The sequence below is a fragment of the Schistocerca cancellata genome, chromosome 1, assembly GCF_023864275.1.
Source record: "Schistocerca cancellata isolate TAMUIC-IGC-003103 chromosome 1, iqSchCanc2.1, whole genome shotgun sequence".
NCBI classification, from domain to species: Eukaryota; Metazoa; Arthropoda; class Insecta; order Orthoptera; family Acrididae; genus Schistocerca; species Schistocerca cancellata.
Genome location: NC_064626.1, coordinates 454,414,356 through 454,434,221, shown reverse-complemented (window position 1 = coordinate 454,434,221; position 19,866 = coordinate 454,414,356). Strand labels below are relative to the sequence as shown.

The 19,866-nt window shown below is 39.7% G+C and overlaps 1 protein-coding gene across 6 annotated transcripts in view; it reads right to left on the bottom strand.

Moving 5' to 3' along the window:
- Positions 1–19,866, bottom strand: part of LOC126176812 (tyrosine-protein kinase Shark) — a 165,417-nt gene that overhangs the window by 6,136 nt on the left and 139,415 nt on the right. For all 6 annotated transcript variants that reach the window (XM_049924004.1, XM_049924017.1, XM_049924010.1 and 3 more), the window contains exon 15: positions 3,103–3,229. In XM_049924004.1, the coding sequence (XP_049779961.1) occupies positions 3,103–3,229 (127 nt within the window). The remainder of the gene's footprint in view (positions 1–3,102; positions 3,230–19,866) is intronic.

Sequence of the window (19,866 nt, the reverse complement as noted above, 5' to 3'; positions counted from 1 at the left end):
TGATGTCGCATCAAATGCAAGCATCAATCCAGAGCAGGGCAGGAAAGGGTGAGAGACAGCAAGGTACAGGTCAGCGGAGAGGAGTCAGCAATGCCTGGCGGAGTGTGCAGGGACTAAATGGCAACCAGATGAGGCTGATTGGTGCAGCATCAGGATGCTGTGGGGGAAAGAAAGGGAGGTGTATGGGTGGGGACGGGGGGACGGGGAGCAATAGAGAAGAGGAACAGAGAACAGAGAAATGGCTGGTGGGTGTATTAGCAGAGAACAGAGGTCAATGAGAGTGACGGGCTATGAACTGAAAGGAAGTAATCGAACAGATGGAGCAGAAACTGTCGAGTGGAGGGTGTGGGGACAGTAGGTTACCTTTGGTTGAGGCTGGGATAGTTTTGGAAGTGCAGAACCTGTTGTAAGGAAAACTCATATCTGTGCAGATCAGAAAAGCTGGTGGTGGAGGGGAGGATCAAGACGGACCAGGTTGCAAAGCAGCCAATTAAATCAGCTGCAAATTGTGCCATAGGGTGATCCACTTTGCTCTCGGCCACAGTTTGGCATTGCCCATTCATCCTGATGGACAGCTGGCTGGTAATCATACCAATATAAAAAGTTAAGCAACGATTCCAGCAGAGCTGGTATAAGACACAGCTGCCTCTTATGGGGTAGAATAAGCCTGTGACAGGACTGGAATAGGAAGTTCTGGGAGGGTGGATTTTGCAGGTCTTTCATCTAGGTTTTCAACAGGGATATGATCCCTGTGGCAAGAAGTTCAAATTGGCAGTGGTGTAGAGATGGACTAGGATGTTGTGGAAGTTGGGTGGACAATGGAACACCACTTTAGTAAAAAGGATTTGGGTAGGATGTCCCTAATTTCAGGTTATAGTGATAGATAATCAAAGCCTGGATGAAGGATGTGGTTTAGTTGTTCCAGTCTGGTTTGGTATTGGGTGACAGAAGGGAGCCTCCTTTAAACCTGTTTCTTGGTGGTATGTGAGGATATGGCACAGGAAACCTGTTTGCAGACTAGGTCTGGTGAACAGTGCCTGTCTGTGAAAGTCTTTGTGAGACCTTCACCACACTGGGCAGGAGAGCTCGTGTCACGGCAAATACACCACCCCCACCCGTATCAAACTAGCCCTCCTCTTTCCCCGTCCCACTCCGGATTGCTTCTTCGTTTGATGTGACACCATTGGATTCTGGCCACAGCAGCTGGAGATAGCAGTCATGTGTGCATCAAGTGTGCTTTTTTGCATGAATGTGTGTGTTTTCTTTTCTGAATAGGGCTTTAGCCTAAAGCTCAATGTGTAACGGTCTTTTTGTTGTGCCTGTCTGCAACTTGACGTGCATCTTTACGGTGACTACTACGTTACTCAGAATGCCAGTGCCAGTGAATACACGAAAAGTTGTCATAAATACACATACATGAAAATGACTGAATGCGACCAAGGCATCCAAATTAATTTATTTATTTAATACTAATGTATGTTGCAAGAGTACACTCTGCAACCACACTGAAAGTTCTACATTTTTCATCATTTTTTAATTAGTATGCCTTTCAACACTTTATAAATTAACTACACAGATCTACTATCATTTCTGCATCATTAATAAACGAGTTTCCACAATATATCCACTGAAGAAGCAAAGAAACTGGTATAACTCCCTAATTTCATGTAGGGCCCCTGCAAGCATGAAGAAGTGCTGAAACATGATGTGGCATGGACTTGACTAATATCTGAAGTAGTGCTGGAGGGAACTGATACCATGAATCCTGCAGGGCTGTTCATAAATCAGTAAGAGTACAAGGGAGTGGAGATCGTTTCTGAACAGCACGTTGCAAGGCAGCCCAGATATCCTCAACAAAGTGTTTAAACTCAAAAGAGTGTTCCTGGAGCCACTCTGTAGTAATTCTGGATATGTGGAATGTCGCATTGTCGTGCTGGAATTGAGTAAGTCCGTCGAAATGAACAAAAGACAAGAATGGAAGCAGGTTATCAGACAGGATGCTTATGTACGTGTTGCTTGTCAGAGCTGTATCTAGATGTATCAGGGCTCCCATATCACTCCAACTGCACATGCGAACACCAGTACAGAGCCTCCAGCAGCTTGAACAGTCCCCTACTGACATGCAGGGTACATGGATTCATGAAATTGTCTCCATATCCATACATGTTCATCGGCTCGATACAATTTGGAACAAGGCTTGTCTGACCAGGCAACATGTTTCCGGTCATTAACAGCCCAATGTCGGTGTTGATGGGCCCAGGCGAGGCATAAAGCCTTGTGTCATACTGTCATCAGGGGTACACGAGTGGGCCGTCGGCTCTGAAAGCCCATATCGATGACGTTGAATGGTTTGCATGCCGACACTTGTTGATGGCCCATATTGAAATCTGCAGCAATTTGTGGAAGTGTTGCACTTTTGTTGCGTTGAACAATTCTCTTCAGTTGTCATTGGTACTGTTCTTGCAGGATCTTTTTCTGGATCCAGCGATGTCAGATGTTTGATCTTTTACCAGATTCCTGATATTCACGGTACACTTGTGAAATGGTCATACGGGAAAATCCCCACTTCATTGCTACCTTGGAGATGCTGTGTCCCATAGTTCATGTGCCGACAATAACACCACATTCAAACTCACTTAAATCTTGATAACTTGCCATTGTAGCAGCAGTAGCCCATGTAACAACTACGCCAGATACTTGTCTCTTATATAGGTGTTGCCGACCGCAGCGCCATATTCTGCCTGTTTACATATCTCTGTATTTGAATATGCATACCTATACAGATTTCTTTGGCAGTTCACTGTACTAAACATAGACTAAAACTGAACATACTCAGTTTGTGCTCTTGTTACAGACAGTAATTTATTCTCAATCCATGGGCTACTGTCCTAGTCATTAAAGAAACAATTCTTTATTTACAACCACATTTTTAATATTCTATGCTACACATTTGTGACATCTGTAAAAAAGTGTTAACTGAAAACTGGAAGGGTACATAATTTACAATGGAAACAGTGTGTGAAGCTATACAAATTAAACTACAAAGAATTTTGAAGATAAACTGTAAACCTGAAATAATGTACAATACCACTCTAGACTTACCTCAGTACCTTTTAATTCACCATATGGCTGCATTCCAAAGGAGAACATCTCCCATAAGGTCACCCCAAAGCTCCACACATCACTAGCGTGTGAAAACGTTGCGTATTTGCATGATTCTGGTGCATACCTAAATCAAAGTAATTATCATTTGAAAACACTGATAGCAGTGATAACACGAATATATATAATATTATACTCCTGCATATACTGCCAGAAACAATGGTAAAAAAAGGAAGGGTAAATATGTAAAAGCAACACAATGTTGATCATTTTATTTTTTCAAAATATTTATCATGAAAATCCTTGTACCTTTAAATTCCTGTAAATTAATTTTAGATTAAGTTTTCCCACTAATTTTTCAAGTGTTGTAAGTTAACATTCATATTATAAGTGAACATGTCAGGTTTACAGTCCACACTGACATACTGTGATGATAAAGCACAATCCACGCACAGTCATGCCCTTAGCCACCTTTCTTAAAATTTTAGAATTTTATTAGGTACCACTAACAGTAGACAGTAGTGACAGACTTTTGCATTTTTGGAGATACAGTTGCAACAGGACTATCTTTTGGGAAGAAAGTAGCCACCATTCTACTTCTAACATTTGACCGAGCGAGGTGGTGCAGTGGTTAGCACACTGGACTCGCATTCGGAAGGACGACAGTTCAATCCCATCTCCAGCCATCCTGATTTAGGTTTTCTGTGATTTCCCTAAATCATTTCAGGCAAATGCCGGGATGGTTCCTTTGAAAGGGCACGGCCAATTTCCTTCCCAATCCTTCCCTAACCCGAGCTTGTGCTCCGTCCCTAATGACCTTGTTGTCGACGGGATGTTTCACACTAACCACCATCACCACCACTTCTAACATTTCTGGACTGGTCAGATTTCACTGGAGTTTCATCGGGAGAAATCCATACCACTGACAGAATCTTTGTTTCTGGACCATACATACGTACATTACATACATACATTAATCCTTGTTCCATAGATCATGAATACGACATTTCGTAATGATGTGGAATGTATCACTTTAACACAAGTTTTCTTTTCACAAATTAATTAATTAATTTTTTTCAGTTACTACTTCATATCTAAGAATTCATCTATTGAGTAGAAGGAATTGTCATTCAGAAATTCTTTTAATTTGCTTTTAAATGTTGGTTGGCTATCAGTCAGACTTTTAATATAATTTGGCAAATGACCAAAGATTTTTGTGGCAGCATAATTCACCCCTTTCTGTGCCAAAGTAAGATTAAATCCAAAATAGTGAATATTATCCTTTCCTCCAGTGTTGTAGCTATGCATTTCGCTGTTATTTTTGAATTGGGATGGGTTATTAATGACAAATTTCTTAAGTGAATAAATGTATTGCGAAGGTATTGTGAATATCCCAAGTTCCTTAAATAAATGTCTGCAAGGTGATCTTGGGTGGGCTCCAGCTATTATTCTGATTACATGCTTTTGTGTAATGAATACTTTCTCTCTTAATGACGAATTGCCCCAAAATATGATGCCATATGAAAGCTGTGAATAGTAGGCTAATTTACTGATATGTTTATCACCAAAACTTTGTAATAACCCTTATTGCATAAGTAGCTGAACCTATGCATTTCAGCAGGTCATTGATGTGTTCCTTTCAATTCAGTTTCTCATCAATGCACATATCCAGAAATTTTTAGTATTCTACCTTAGCAACAGACTTCCGTTCATAGTCTGTATTTATCAATGGTGTTATGCCATTTACTGTACAAAACTGTATAAACTGTATTTTCTCAAAATTTTGTGACAGTCCATTTGCAGAGAACCACTTAATAGTTTTCTGAAAGACATTATTTGCAATTTCCTCAGCCTGATTCTTGCTTCTTGGGTGTATTTACTATACTTGTATCATCAGCAAAAAGAACTAACTTTGCATCTTCATGAATATAGGGTGGCAAGTCGTTAATATATATCAAGAAGAATAAGGAACCCAAGGCTGACCCTGTGGGACACCATTCTTGATACCTCCCCAGATAGAGGACTCTGCTGGTTTTTATAGACTATCTGTACGGTTAATTTCAACCTTTTGCATTCTTCCAGTTAAGTATGAATTAAACCATTTGTGCACTGCCCCACTCATACCACAATACTTAAGCTTATCTACAAGAATTTAATGATTCACACAATCAAAATACTTTGAGGGATCACAAAATATCTCAATGGGTCATGTTCGGTTATTCATTGCATTTAATATTTGATCAGCGAAAGCATATATAGCATTTTCTGTTGAAAAGCCTTTCTGAAAACCAAATTGACATTTTGTTAGTACTTCATTTTTACAAATATGTGATGCTACTCTTTAATACATTACTTTTTCAAGAATTTTGGATTAAGCTGTCAGAAGCGAGACTGGGCAGTGGTTGTTAGCATCAGCTCTATCCTCTTTTTTTATGCAATGGTTTAACAATAGCATATTTCAGTCTATCTGGAAAAATTCCCTGTTTCAGTGAGCTACTACATATGTGGCTGAGAATCCTACTTATTTGTTGGGAACAAACTTTTGGCACTCTGTTGGAAATACCATCAATTCAATGTGAGCTTTTACTTTAGAGTGAATTTATTATTTTCCTCATTTTAGTGGGAGAGGTGGGTTGAATTTCAATTTTATCACATTGCGTAAACTCAGGTTTCACTACCAGAAACAACACTAGAAAGATTCCGGAATAGCCGTGCATGTTTGCTCATCAGTCAAAGAATGAGGAACCAGATAAGATGAAACTAAACTTCATTGACTCAAAAACAGCCATGCTATATTTTGGACACCAGAACAATCTGTGTGTAACATCAAATTCATTAAATATCACAGTGTTGTTTTCTGGAATGTATTCTTGCAGCAGCATTACCTTGCAACTGCTGTCCTAGTCTTTCAATAAAGTTCTGTCTCTCAAAATTCCCGGAACCACGTAAATATTGTGATATACGAAGAAGAAAGCTTCTGAAAATAACCACTGTAAATTCAAAATGCCTTTAGACTCGCATAAGTCACAACTGAACTTGTAAAAAGTCAACCCATCATCATGGTGCAATCTAGACATAGTAATCATAGTACATCCAGCAATAAATATCAATCTTGAAAGACGCCATTGTCTGCTTTATTCCTAGAAGTTTAAAAATATGGGGCACAACATAGGTTGCCACAAAACTTCCATAAACCCTATATGTGCCATTAGTACATTACTTGTGGCCAATTGTTTACAACACTAAATTTTTTAGGCTCAACAGTTACAACCTTTAGCAATTACAACTTTGATTTACAAAAGAGACAGTCTTCTGGCTTGCTTGGTGCAGGCCACCACGAATTCCTCTGCTGTGTCATCCTCTTTATCTCACAGCAGCACTTGCACCCAGTGTCTTCAGCTATTTGATATACATATTCCAATACTGGTCTTGACACATATCCTATCATCCTGTCTCTTCTTCTAGTCAGTGTTCTTAATACTTAACTTGCCTTGCTGATTCTACAGATAACATCCTCATTTCTTATATTATCAGGCCACCCAAGTTTCAACATTGCTCTTTAACACCAAATCTCAAAGTTTTCAGTTACTTTTTTTTCAGTTTTTCCACAGTCCATAATTCACTTCCATAGAATGCAGTGCTCAAAATGCACATTCGCAGAAATTTCTTCCTCAAATTATGGCCTATGTTTGACATGACTAGATTTCTTTTAGCCAATAATGACCTCTTTGCTTGTTCCAGCCCGCTTTTCATTCTCCTTGCTTCATCAATCATGTGATATTTTGCTTCCCAGGTAGCTGAATTTCCTCATTTTGTCTACTTTTAGCCAGCAATTTTGATGTTAAGTTTTATCTTTAATATCATTTTTGTTACTCTTCACCTTTCATATTTTTTCACTTTGCTCTCAATTCATGTTCTTTGCTCAGTAGACAGATCATTTCATCCAACAGGTGGTTCCCCCCCCTTTCACTGAGGACAACAGTGTCACCTGCGAGTATTATCACTGCTATCCTTTCACCCAGAAATTTCATCACCCTCTTGAACATTTCTTTTATTTCTGTTGTTACTTCTTTGATGCACAAATTGAGCAGTAAATTCAACAGACTGCATCCCTGACATAAACACTTTTAATCTGAGCACTTCATTCTTGGTCTTCTATTGTTCTTATCCCCTCTTGATCCTTGTACATATTGCACACAAACTAGCTTCTCCTGCAGTTTATACCTATTTGTATCATAAATTCGAACATCTTTCTCCATTAAACATAGTCAAATGCTTTTTTCTAATTGACAAATCCTATGAACATGTCCTAATTTTTCTTAAGACTTACTTCAATTATCAAGTGGAGCAACAGAACTTAATTTCTTTCATCACAATCAATGTCTTTTGGAAGCCTGCTGCTGCTTCATATGTGATTTAAATAATGAAAAACTGCATCTGTTATATATTTTTCCACTTAGCTCAACACATTTTGAGATTTTGCTATTTTTCAGTATAATGAAATGGATAGTAACTATTCACCATAAAGCAGATATGTTGAGTCGCAGAAGGCACAACAAAAAGGTGTCAGGAAGTTAAGAAAAAGACTTTCATAAAGTTAGCTTTTGGCCAACCACGCCTTTGTAAAAAATAGACAATAATAAACACACACACACACACACACACACACACACACACACACACACACACACACACACACACACACACACACACAACTCAACTCCCCACACATTACCACAGCCTCTGGCAGCTGGAGCTGGACTGTGAGCAGCAGCGCATTGTGGAAGAGGCAACTGGATGGGGGTAAGGAGAAGACTGCGGCAGGGAGAGGGAGGGATAGCAGGATATGGGTGGGGGATGGTGAAGTGCTGCTGGGAGGTGCAGCAACGTGGTGGAATTAGGACAGCTAGGTGCAAATGGGAATTGAGATGGAGGGCGTGGGAGAGGAGGGGTAGTGGAAAAGGAGAGCAGTAAAGAAACAGGGTGCTTTGGTGGAATGAGAGCTACATAGTGCTGGAATGGGAACAGAGAAGGGGTTAGATGAGTAAGGATAATGACTAACAAAAGTCAAGGCCAGGAGGATTATGGGAACATAGGACATATTGCAGGAAGAGTTCCCATCTGCACGATCCAGAAAAGCTGGTGTTGGTAGCAAGTATCCAAATAGCACAGGCCGTGAAGCAATCACTGAAATTAAGGACATAATGTTGGCAGCGTGCTCACAACAGGGTGGTCCAGTTGTTTCTTGGCCACAGTTTGTTGCGGGCTGTTCATGTGGGCAGAAAGCTTGTTGGTTCTCATGCTCAAGTAGAATGCAACACAGTGGTTATAAAACTAGTCTAATGTTGAATTAGTGGAATGCAGCAGTAATGACAATGAAAAAATTGAAGTCATTTGTCAAGTCTTTCAACTCAAGTTCACATAAAAATGGCATGATTAGAGATTATAGTGAGACTAAGAACATTATGTTCTCAAACCCTTACACATTTGATTAAAATATGATCAGTCCCTTTCTCTATTATGTAACAGCTGCTTTTTCTATTACACCACAAGTATGGAAGTAATGGCATACAAAATTTGAATAACCATGTATGTAGTCTACAACATGATGTGGTCTCACAAACCTCATTCACATTTATTTTAAATTTTTTATTTAGTTTCCTTTTTTCACACAAGTCAGATCCTATTTGCGAAAAAAAGTTTTAATAATTATGTAAAAGATAAAACCAAACTACCGTGGCTAATATAACACAACCTGTATATCGGCCATAAGATCATACTATAGAGGTGGTGAGCTGTCGGAGACTCAAACCCATACATGTCTGATAACTTATGTACTAGAGTATTACACTAATACAGTTGTGTGCATGTTGAGTATAATGGACGTAGCATACACAATCTCTGCGAAGCTGCAACAAGAAAGTGGAACCAACTTAGGAACAAATTAAATCTAGTGGTGAGTACGTCAGAATAAAATGTCTATTACATGAGAGCAACATAGCTGTAGACAACCTATGACAGAGAGATCAATCATTAGTAGGAATATATATTTATATGAAACCTCACAGTGTCTGGTATTCCAACCCATACATAGGTGTTTCAGTTGACATTTATTAAATTTTGCTATATTAACATTCTAACCCAATGTGCTTATGCAGGTATTGCATACAGTGAGATGAACCAAGTAAATGACTTGACAGACGGTCAAAACTTTCGTAATACCATGTTCTTGCTGTTTTGCCTTGTTTGTTAATAATTTTTTCAGGCTGTTTACGTTCAGATGCATATATTTCAATTCCTTCTAGAATATCTAATTTATAGCCCTTAGGTTCCACATGTAGGATTTTTATATATTTTGTTATGCCAGGGAGCCTATGATTTAAATTTTTAAGGTTTAGTCCTACGGCACTGCTATTATTATATGTGTCTTCTTTAAAGCATGTTTCAGTCTCTTCTTGTTTGCCCAATGTAAATACCGTCGCAGTTACCGCATGTTACCTCTTATACGCCCTGTTTTTTTATATTTTTGTTACAGCTCCCCAACTTGTGATGTAAATGGAAGCCCAATTTGTTACTGGTTCTATATCCTATATTAATATTTGCATGCTTCAATACGTTACCAATCTTTTCAGAAATGGGTCAATGGAAAGTTAGCAATGCATATCTTTTCTTCTCCCAGGCTACAAAAGATGCAGTTCCTGTATTATCCTTATATTTTCCTAACTTTGCTTTCAGAAAAACCATTTGCTCTAGCTACCTGCATTATTACCTCAGTCTCTTTGGAGGCTGCCTCTTCAGACAGATGCAACTTCATGAGGCTATTGAACGTGGAACGAAAATACACTAGCTTGTGCACTTTTGGGTGGTTGGATGATGCACCAATAATCGTCAGTGGTGGTGAGTTTTCTAAACACGCTAATGGACAACTGGTTTCCATCTTTGGTTAAAGTTAGATCCCGAAAATTTAATGATTTGTTCTCTTCTAATTCAACCAATATACAGCTCATTTATGGTTTATTAGCCACAGTAGTTTGGTTTTATCTTTTACGTAATTATTAAAATGTTTTCTCACAATTGAGACCTGACTTGCACAAAAAAGGGGAAAAAAATAACAATTAAATGTAAATGAGGTTAATGAGCTCGTGTTGTAGACAACATACATGGTTATACAAATTTTGTACTCCATTACCTCCAGGCTTATGGTATAACAGACAGAACAGCTGTTAGACAATAGACGAAGTTGTTCATATTTTAATCAAATGTGTAAGGGTTTGATTCCATAATGTCCTTAACCTCACTAAGACTTGATGAAAGACTTCAATTTTTTCGTATTCATTACTGCTGCATTCCACTATCAACATCCGACTGAATTAGGTAATTGAGTACTTTTATGGGGAGTAGCCATTGTTTGTTACGGTATATTTGATCATAATTTGTTTGTGTACAGAAACAGGAATTTAACCCTGAAACATTGTTTTTATCCTTTTACATTTTACAACAAACTGTGTTTACTGTAGTTGGGGTAGTGACATTTTCAATTGTACATCATAACCAGCATGTATTGTGCAAGGCCTCATATTTTCACACTACTTTTTATGTATTTACTACAGCAAATGGCCACTGACAACAGGCCACTTAAACTATTTATTTCATGTTATTTCTATGAGCTTTACTCTTTGTGTATTGTATTTCATTTCTGCTATGGGCTGTAAACAGATGTATAATAGTAGAGATACGAAACCTGAAAGTTTATTTATCTTTTTAAATACATTATGATATATCCAGGTACACACATTATTGTTTGGTGTCATTTTACTGTTGTATAATAATATGTACAGACAATATTTCCATTGTCATGTTTTGTGCCTTCCCAAGACCTAGTCTACGAACCTAAATACATATTTCTGATTGGACCTACCCCTACCAGGCACTTTATGACTTTTTACTAAATTAACTGCAATTTTTAGTACATGATACAAAAGTATATGTACATGACATCTTTTTTATCGTTGTACCTATGATTACTGTCTTTCTGTATGCATTTTTTGTTATTTTTTGCCTTCACTTGTGTTTGATACGCTGTCACCTAGTAGCCACTTTAGTTTTCTTGCATGGCTCTCCAGCCACTGATGTTCGCTTCCTATTCAATAAGGCATACTTAAGTTCACTCAGTGTGTATTGAAGCGGGGTACAGGGTGGTGCACAAAAATTTGGCCCAAGTACTAGACCGCTTATTGTCGTTCACCAATCGTCATCTATTGTTTCGAAACTGTTGATTTGATTAGCTTATTTGTTATTTCTTTATTGCCTAAATATTAACATGTTTAACTATCCTGCTCATTGCGGTCAACAAATCATGCAGAATTGGCGAGCAGTCTATTTGGAACCGGTTTTTCGTGCATCACCTCATATTATTTCACTGCAATCTGCCACATAACACTAAATGAAAGGTTTTGGAGAATCACGAAAATTACTTCTACAAGGGTGTAAGAATTCTTTAACGAATAAAAACTCTGTACTTCAGGGGGGAGGTAAGTGCCCTCTTTTGGCGCCTTCCATCGTCATCTTCAGTCACCTATGCTACTACCTTTCAGTTTTTCATAAGAACCATATACCGTGCACAAATGAATGGTGAACGAGTAAAAATGAATTGTTCCCAAAAAAGATACATCACTAGTGAACTAGTTCCCAAGAATGAACAAGTTTGCCCATCTCTAACCGGCACACCTTCCCGCTCGGGAAGCAGCACATTAGACCACGCGGCTAGCCAGGTGGGCACTGACTCAGTACACTGTTATGGTGTTTGTTCCCTTAATTCGCATGTATAATGTCTGGTTGTATCACATTTGTGCAATGTGTAACTGGTTTTGTACAAATGTCTTTTTAAAATATGATTATGAAATTTTCGAAATGTATCATTAAAAAAGAGTGGTCACAAAAAACCTTGTGGCTATTTTACTATTATCATAGTGTGCATAATCGCTATTCCCATACTACTATCTAGTGTCAACACGGGCACACATCTCATTTGCATTTATACATCGCAAATGCAGCTGCACCATATCCTTGTAATACATCTAGGTGCAAGACCTGCCCGAAACATCCTGCCACCACCATCTACTCAAGTCGAGCAAAACATCACCTATCCCATCAAAGGCAGGGCTACTACCTGTGATACCAGTCATGTGATCTAAACGCTAAGCTGCAGCCACTATGTTGCAGTCTACATGAGCATGAGAACCAACAAGCTGTCTGTCTGCATGAATGGCCATCAACAAACTGTGGCCAGGAAACAACTGGACCACCCTGTTTCTGAGCATGCTGCAAATACGATGTCCTTAATTTCAATGATGGCTACAGCCTGCACTATCTGGATAAGTCTGTCAACACCAGCTTTTCTCAAATGTACAGATGAGATCTCTATCTGCAATACATCCTACCTTCCCGTAACCCTCCTGGCCTCAACCTTCGTTAGTCATTGTCCTTACTCTGTTCCCATTCCAGCATTATACAGCCCTCATTCCACCAACACATCCATTCTTTTTACTTCTATTCTTTTCTGATACCCCTCCTCTCTTCCCCACCCTCTGCCTAGTCGCCTGAATGCACCTAGCTGCCCTAATCCCACCTCGGCTCTGCACGCTCCCAGCAGCACTTTACCATCCCTCACCCCTATCCTACTATCCCTCCCCCTCCCTGGTCCAACTTTCTCCTTACCCCCACCTGGTTGCGTCTCCCATAATGTGCCATTGCTTGCAGTCTGGCTCCATCAGCCAGAGACTGTGGTCATGTGTGTGTGTGAATTGAGTTTGCATTTGTGTGTGTGTGTGTGTGTGTGTGTGTGTGTGTGTGTGTGTGTGTGTGTGAGAGAGAGAGAGTGAGAGAGAGAGAGAGAGAGAGAGATCTACTTTTGACAAAGGCCTTGTTGGCTGAAAGCTAACTTTCCAAAATAGTCTTTTTGTTATGCCTTTCTGCAACTCATTGTATCTGCTATACGAGGTGCATTCAAGTTCAAGGGCCTCCGATTTTTTTTCTAATTAACTACTCACCCGAAATCGATGAAACTGGCGTTACTTCTTGACGTAATCGCCCTGCAGACGTACACATTTTTCACAACGCTGACGCCATCATTCCATGGCAGCGGCGAAGGCTTCTTTAGGACTCTGTTTTGACCACTGGAAAATCGCTGAGGCAATAGCAGCACGGCTGGTGAATGTGTGGCCACGGAGAGTGTCTTTCATTGTTGGAAAACGCCAAAAGTGTCACTAGGAGCCAGGTCAGGTGCGTAGGGAGCATGAGGAATCACTTCAAAGTTGCTGTCACGAAGAAACTGTTGCGTAACGTTAGCTCAATGTGCGGGTGAGTTGTCTTGGTGAAACAGCACATGCGCAGCCCTTCCCGGACGTTTTTGTTGCAGCGCAGGAAGGAATTTGTTCTTCAAAACATTTTCGTAGGATGCACCTGTTACTGTAGTGCCCTTTAGAACACAATGGGTAAGGATTATGCCCTCGCTGTCCCAGAACATGGACACCATCATTTTTTCAGCACTGGTGGTTACCCGAAATTTTTTTGGTGGCGGTGAATCTGTGTGCTTCCATTGAGCTGACTGGTGCTTTGTTTCTGGATTGAAAAATGGCATCCACGTCTCATCCATTGTCACAACCGACGAAAAGAAGTCCCATTCATGCTGTCGTTGCGCGTCAACATTGCTTGGCAACATGCCACACGGGCAGCCATGTGGTCGTCCATCAGCATTCGTGGCACCCACCTGGATGACACTTTTCGCATTTTCAGGTCTTCATGCAGGATTGTGTGCACAGAACCCACAGAAATGCCAACTCTGGAGGCGATCTGTTCAACAGTCATTCGGCGATACCCCAAAACAATTCTCTCCACTTTCTCGATCATGTCGTCAGACCAGCTTGTGCGAGCCCGAGGCTGTTTCGGTTTCTTGTCACACGATGTTCTGCCTTCATTAAATTGTCGCACCCACGAACGCACTTTCGACACATCCATAACTCCATCACCACATGTCTCCTTCAACTGTCAATGAATTTCAACTGGTTTCACACCACGTAAATTCAGAAAACGAATGATTGCACGCTGTTCAAGTAAGGAATGCGGCCTCATTTTAAAACAATTCGCATGTTTCTATCTCTTTCCAGTCTGGAGAAAAAAAATCTGAGGCCTTAGAACTTGGATACACCTCGTATGGTGAGTAGCAACTATGCTTTTCATTATATCATCATTTTCTGGTGGATTTGTTTACAGAAATTATCTATGTAAACATATGCACCTGAAAATGAGGATAAATTCTCAACATGTATTGGGCTACGTTGAAAAAATACATAACTGGTGCAGTGTTTCATTATTTAAATCATGAAGAACAAAACTGTCTCTCTGGTGCCTTGATCTTTCTTAAAGCCAAACTGACCATCACCTAAAAGATTCTCAATTTTCTTTTCCATTCTTCTGTATATTATTTTTGTTGGAAACTTGGATTCATGAGCTGTTACGCTGATTATGCAAAAGTTCTCATGTTTTGCTGTCCTTGCTATCTTGGATGATATTTTCCTGAACATCTGATGATATGTCTCTAGTCTCATATATTCTACACACCTTTCTAAATAGTCATTTGGTTCCAAAACTGCCCTCGAAGATATAGGACTATTCCCTACATCTTATTTGTTAACAAGTCTTCCAAAGCTCTCTTAAACTCTGGCTTTAATGCTGGATCCCCTACAGCTTCCATACTGACTCCCATTTCCTGTTCTATTATGTCACCAGATAAATCCTTTCTCTCATAGAGGCTTTCAGTGTACTCTTTCCATCTATCTGCTCTCTCTCCTGATACAGTGGAATTGCTCTGGCACTCAACGTTGGCACTGTTGCTGCTGATTTCACCAAAAGGTGTATCAACTTTTTTATATGTTGACTCCTTCCTTCCAAAAAAACATTTCTTTTTTGATTTCTTCACATTTTTCCTGGGGCCATTTCACTTTACCCCTTGTGCACTTCATATTTATCTCATTTCTGAAAGATTTACTCATACATTTATGTATTCCCATCTTTACCTGAACATTTTTGCACTCCCTTCTTTTGTTGATCAATTGAAGTATTTCTTCTCCAAGGTTTCTTCACAATTGCCTTTCTTGTATCTATATTTGTCCCACTTCTGTGACTGCCTTTTTAGTGATGTCCAGTCCTTTTTGACTGAATTGCCTACTGTTGCATTCATTATTGTAGTAACTACAACCTCAGACAACTTCAAATGTTTATCATCATTCCTCAGTACTTCAGTATTGCCTTTACACTCGCACTGATTATTCTGGATGATTCTCTCAAGCTTCAATCTACTCTTCATTACTGGTAAATTGTGATCTGAGTCTATATCTGCTCCTGGATACACTTTAAAATCCAATATCTGATTTCTGAATCTCTGTCTCACCACAATATAATCCATCTGGAATCTTTCTGTGTCTCCAGGCCATTTCCAAGGCTACCTTCTTGTCTTGTGATTACTGAACAGTGTATCCACACTTACTAACTGAAATTTCCTGCAGAACTCAATTAGCTATAACCCAGACCTGGCTATTCCAACTCTGTCCCATAGGGTAAGGGCACCTGCAGCCCATCCACTGGGCAGGCATAGGTGGTAGGTCACCCGCCATGCCATCCTATTCCACTGCATTAAGGCCGTGTTCTGTCGTGTGAAAATACCCTCTTGTCATTGATACTATGAAAGATTTAAATATTTTAAAATAACATGGGTAAGCTGTGTCCATTTGAAGTGCAATTCGGTAAGAGAAACACCCCTTTTTTGAAATGTTTTTCATCTCTACAATTACCTCCAGAGACACGAAATTTTCACTCTACAGAGGAGTGTGGGCTGTTATGAAATTTCCTGGCAGATTAAAACTCGGGACCTTTGCATTTTGCGGGCAAGTGGGGCAGAATGAAAATTTCACTCTGGAAACATCCCCCAGGCTGTGGCAAAGCCATGTCTCTGCCATATCCTTCCTTCCAGGAGTGCTAGTTCTGCAAGTTTCATGCTAGTTCTGCAAGTTTCACAGGAGAGCTTCTGCAAAGTTTGGAAGGTAGGAGAAGAGGTACTGGCAGAAGTAAAGCTGTGAGGATGGGTCGTGAGTTGTGTTTGGGTAGCTCAGTCGGTAGAGCACTTGCTCACGACAGGAAAAGTTTCCGAGTTCGAGTCTTGGTCCGGCACACAGTTTAAATCCTCCAGACACATGTTTCACACTCAGAACTGTGCTCTACCAAACTTATGGTCTGTAATTTTGGAATAGTACATAAGTGATTTAGTAGATGGTGATCAGTTTTTGAAAATACAACTCAACTGGATTACATTCTTCTCATCCTGTCCAGTACGTCTCCCTTGACCTGGAGTTATGGGCAACTTTTCTGACCCCCATCCATTTTCATAAACCTCACAGGTCCCCTTCCTTCCACCTTCAACCCTTTTGCTAGAATGAGCAGCCACTGGCTCCAAAAGCTTTCAGCCTTTAATATCTCTATATGCGTGGTCTCCTGCCACTGCTTGGTGAGTAGATTTTTTATCCATCCAAATACAATGTAGTAAATGGTGTAGGGTTATCTGTAGTATTAGTAGCATTGGTGAGGAAAGAAACATAAATGAATGTGACAGAGAGAAACTGGGAGCCAACTTCTCTTTGTTTTGCACATAATTAGGACCACACATCATTCAGTGTTAGTTCACTGTGTATTTGATGCCCTTACAAAATGTAAATTGCATTTTATAAGATAACTAGCAAGCCCAGCAATTCTTCACAATTTCTAAGTACATCTGGCAGTTGTACACACATTCTAATCTCTTTCTCCCTCCTCTTTCCGTCCATTTCCTCCTCCCCCTCTCACTATCCACCCCCCCCCCCCTCCTCCCTCTGAATCTCTCTTCATTTCTTCCTCACCCTTCACATCTATCTACATCTACATGGATACTCTGCGAATCACATTTAAGTGCCAGACGGAGGGTTCATCGAACCACATTCACAATTCTCTGTTATTCTGATCTCGTATTGCGCGCGGTAGGAATGAACACCTATATCTTTCTGTACGAGCTCTAATTTCCCTTATTTTATCTTGGTGATCGTTCCTCCCAATGTAAGTCAGTGTCAACAAAATATTTTCGCATTCAGAGGTGAAAGTTGGTGATTGGAATTTTGTGAGAAGATTTCGTCGCAACGAAAAACTCCTTTCTTTTAATGATGTCCATCCCACATCCTGTATCATTTCTGTGACACTCTCTCCCATATTTCGCGCTAATACAAAATGTGCTGCCTTTCTTTGAACTTTTTTGACATACTCAGTCAGTCCTATCTGGTAAGGATCCCACACCGCACAACAGTATTCTAAAAGAGGATGGACAAGCGTAGTATAGGCAGTCTGCTTAGTAGGTCTGTTACATTTTCTAAGTGTCCTGCCAATAAAACGCAGTCTTTGGTTAGCCTTCCCCAGACATTTTCTATGTGTTCCTTCCAATTTAAATTGTTCGTAATTGTAATACCTAGGTATTTAGTTGAATTTACGACTTTTAGATTAGACTGATTTATCGTGTAACCGAAGTTTAACGCGTTCCTTTTAGCACTCATGTGGATGACCTCACACTTTTCGTTATTTAAGGTCAATTGCCACTTTTTGCACCATTTCGACATTTCTTCTAAATCGTTTTGCAGTTTGTTTTGATCTTCTGATGACTTTATTAGTCGATAAACGACAGCGTCATCTGCAAACAGTCGAAGACGGCTGTTGAGATTGTCTCCCAAATCATTTATATAGATAAGGAACAGCAAAGGGCCTATAACACTAACTTGGGGAACGCCAGAAACCACTTCTGTTTTACTCGATGACTTTCCGTCAATTACAGTGAACTGTGACCTCTCTGACAGGAAATCACAGATCTAGTCACATAGCTGAGACGATATTCCATAAGCACGCAATTTCACTACGAGCTGCTTGTGTGACACAGTGTCAAAAGCCTTCCGTAAATCCAGAAATATCGAATTGATCTGAAATCCCTTGTCAACAGCACTTCATGTGAATAAAGAGCTAGTTGTGTTTCACAAGAATGATGTTTTCTAAAACCATGTTGACTGTGTGTCAATAGACCATTTTCTTCGAAGTAATTCATTATGTTCGAACACAGTATATGTTCTAAAATCCTGCTGCATATCGACATTAACGATATGGGCCTGTAATTTAGTGGATTACTCCTACTACCTTTCTTGAATACTGGTGTGACCTGTGCAACTTTCCAGTCTTTGGGTACGGATCTTCCGTCGAGCGAACGGTAGTATATGATTGTTAAGTATGGAGCTAATGCATCAGCATACTCTGAGAGGAACCTAATTGGTATACAGTCTGGACCAGAAGACTTGCTTTTATTAAGTGATTTAAGTTGCTCCACTACTCCGAGAATATTTACTTCTACGTTACTCATGTTGGCAGCTGTTCTCGATTCTAATTCTGGAATATTTACTTTGTCTTCTTTTGTGAAGGCATTTCGGAAGGCTGTGTTTAGTAACTCTGCTTTGGCACCACTTTTTTAGATGGTATCTCAATGGCTATTGTGCAGAGAAGGCACTGATTGTTTCTTGCTGCTAACATACTTCACATATGACCAGAATCGCTTAGTATTTTCTGCCAGGTTTCGAGACAAAGTTTCGTTGTGGAAACTGTTGTAAGCATCCCGCATTGAAGTCTGCGCTAAATTCCGAGCTTCTGTAAAACATCGCCAATCTTGGGGATTTTGCGTCTGTTTGAATTTGGCATGTTTGTTTCGTTGTTTCTGCAAAAGTGTTCTAACCCATTTTGTGTACCAAGAAGGATCAGCTCCATTGTTTGTTAATTTATTTGGTATAAATCTCTCAATTGCTGCCGATACTATTTCTTTGAATCTAAGCCACATCTGGTCTACACTTATATTATTAATTTAGAATAAGTGGAGATTGTCTCTCAGGAAGGTGTCAAGTGAATTTTTATCTGCTTTTTCGAATAGGTATATTTTTCGCTAATATTTTGAGGATTTGGTGATTACAATATTCAATCTTGCTACGACAGCCCTGTGTCCACTAATCCCTGAATCAGTTTTGATGCTCATTATTAACTCAGGATTATTTGTTGCTAAGATGTCAAGTGTGTTTTCACAACCGTTTACTATTCGCGTGGGCTCATGAACTAATTGCTCCAGATAATTTTCAGCGAATGCGTTTAGCACAATTTTGGATGATATTTTATGCGTACCTCTGGAATTAAACATGTATTTTCGCCAACATATTGAGGGTAAATTAAAGTCACCACCAACTATTATCATATGATTCGGGTACGTGTTTGAAATCAAACTCAAGTTTTCTTTGAACCTTTCAGCAAGTGTATCATCCGAATTGGGAGGTCTGTAAAAGGATCCAATTATTATTTTATTCCGATTGCCAACAATGACCTCTGCCCATACTAACTCACAGGAAGTATCTACTTCAATTTTGCGACAAGTTAAACTACTTCTGACAGCAACAAATACGCCTCCACCAACCATGTTTAGCTTATCCTTTTGGAACACCGTTAGGTTCTTCACAAAAATTTCTGCCGAGTTTATATCCGGCTTTAGCCAGCTTTCAGTGCCTATAATGATTTGAGCATCAGTGCTTTTTATTAGCGCTTGGAGCTCTGGTACCTTCCCAACACAGTTACGACAATGTACAACTGTTATACCAATGGTTCCTGTATCTACGT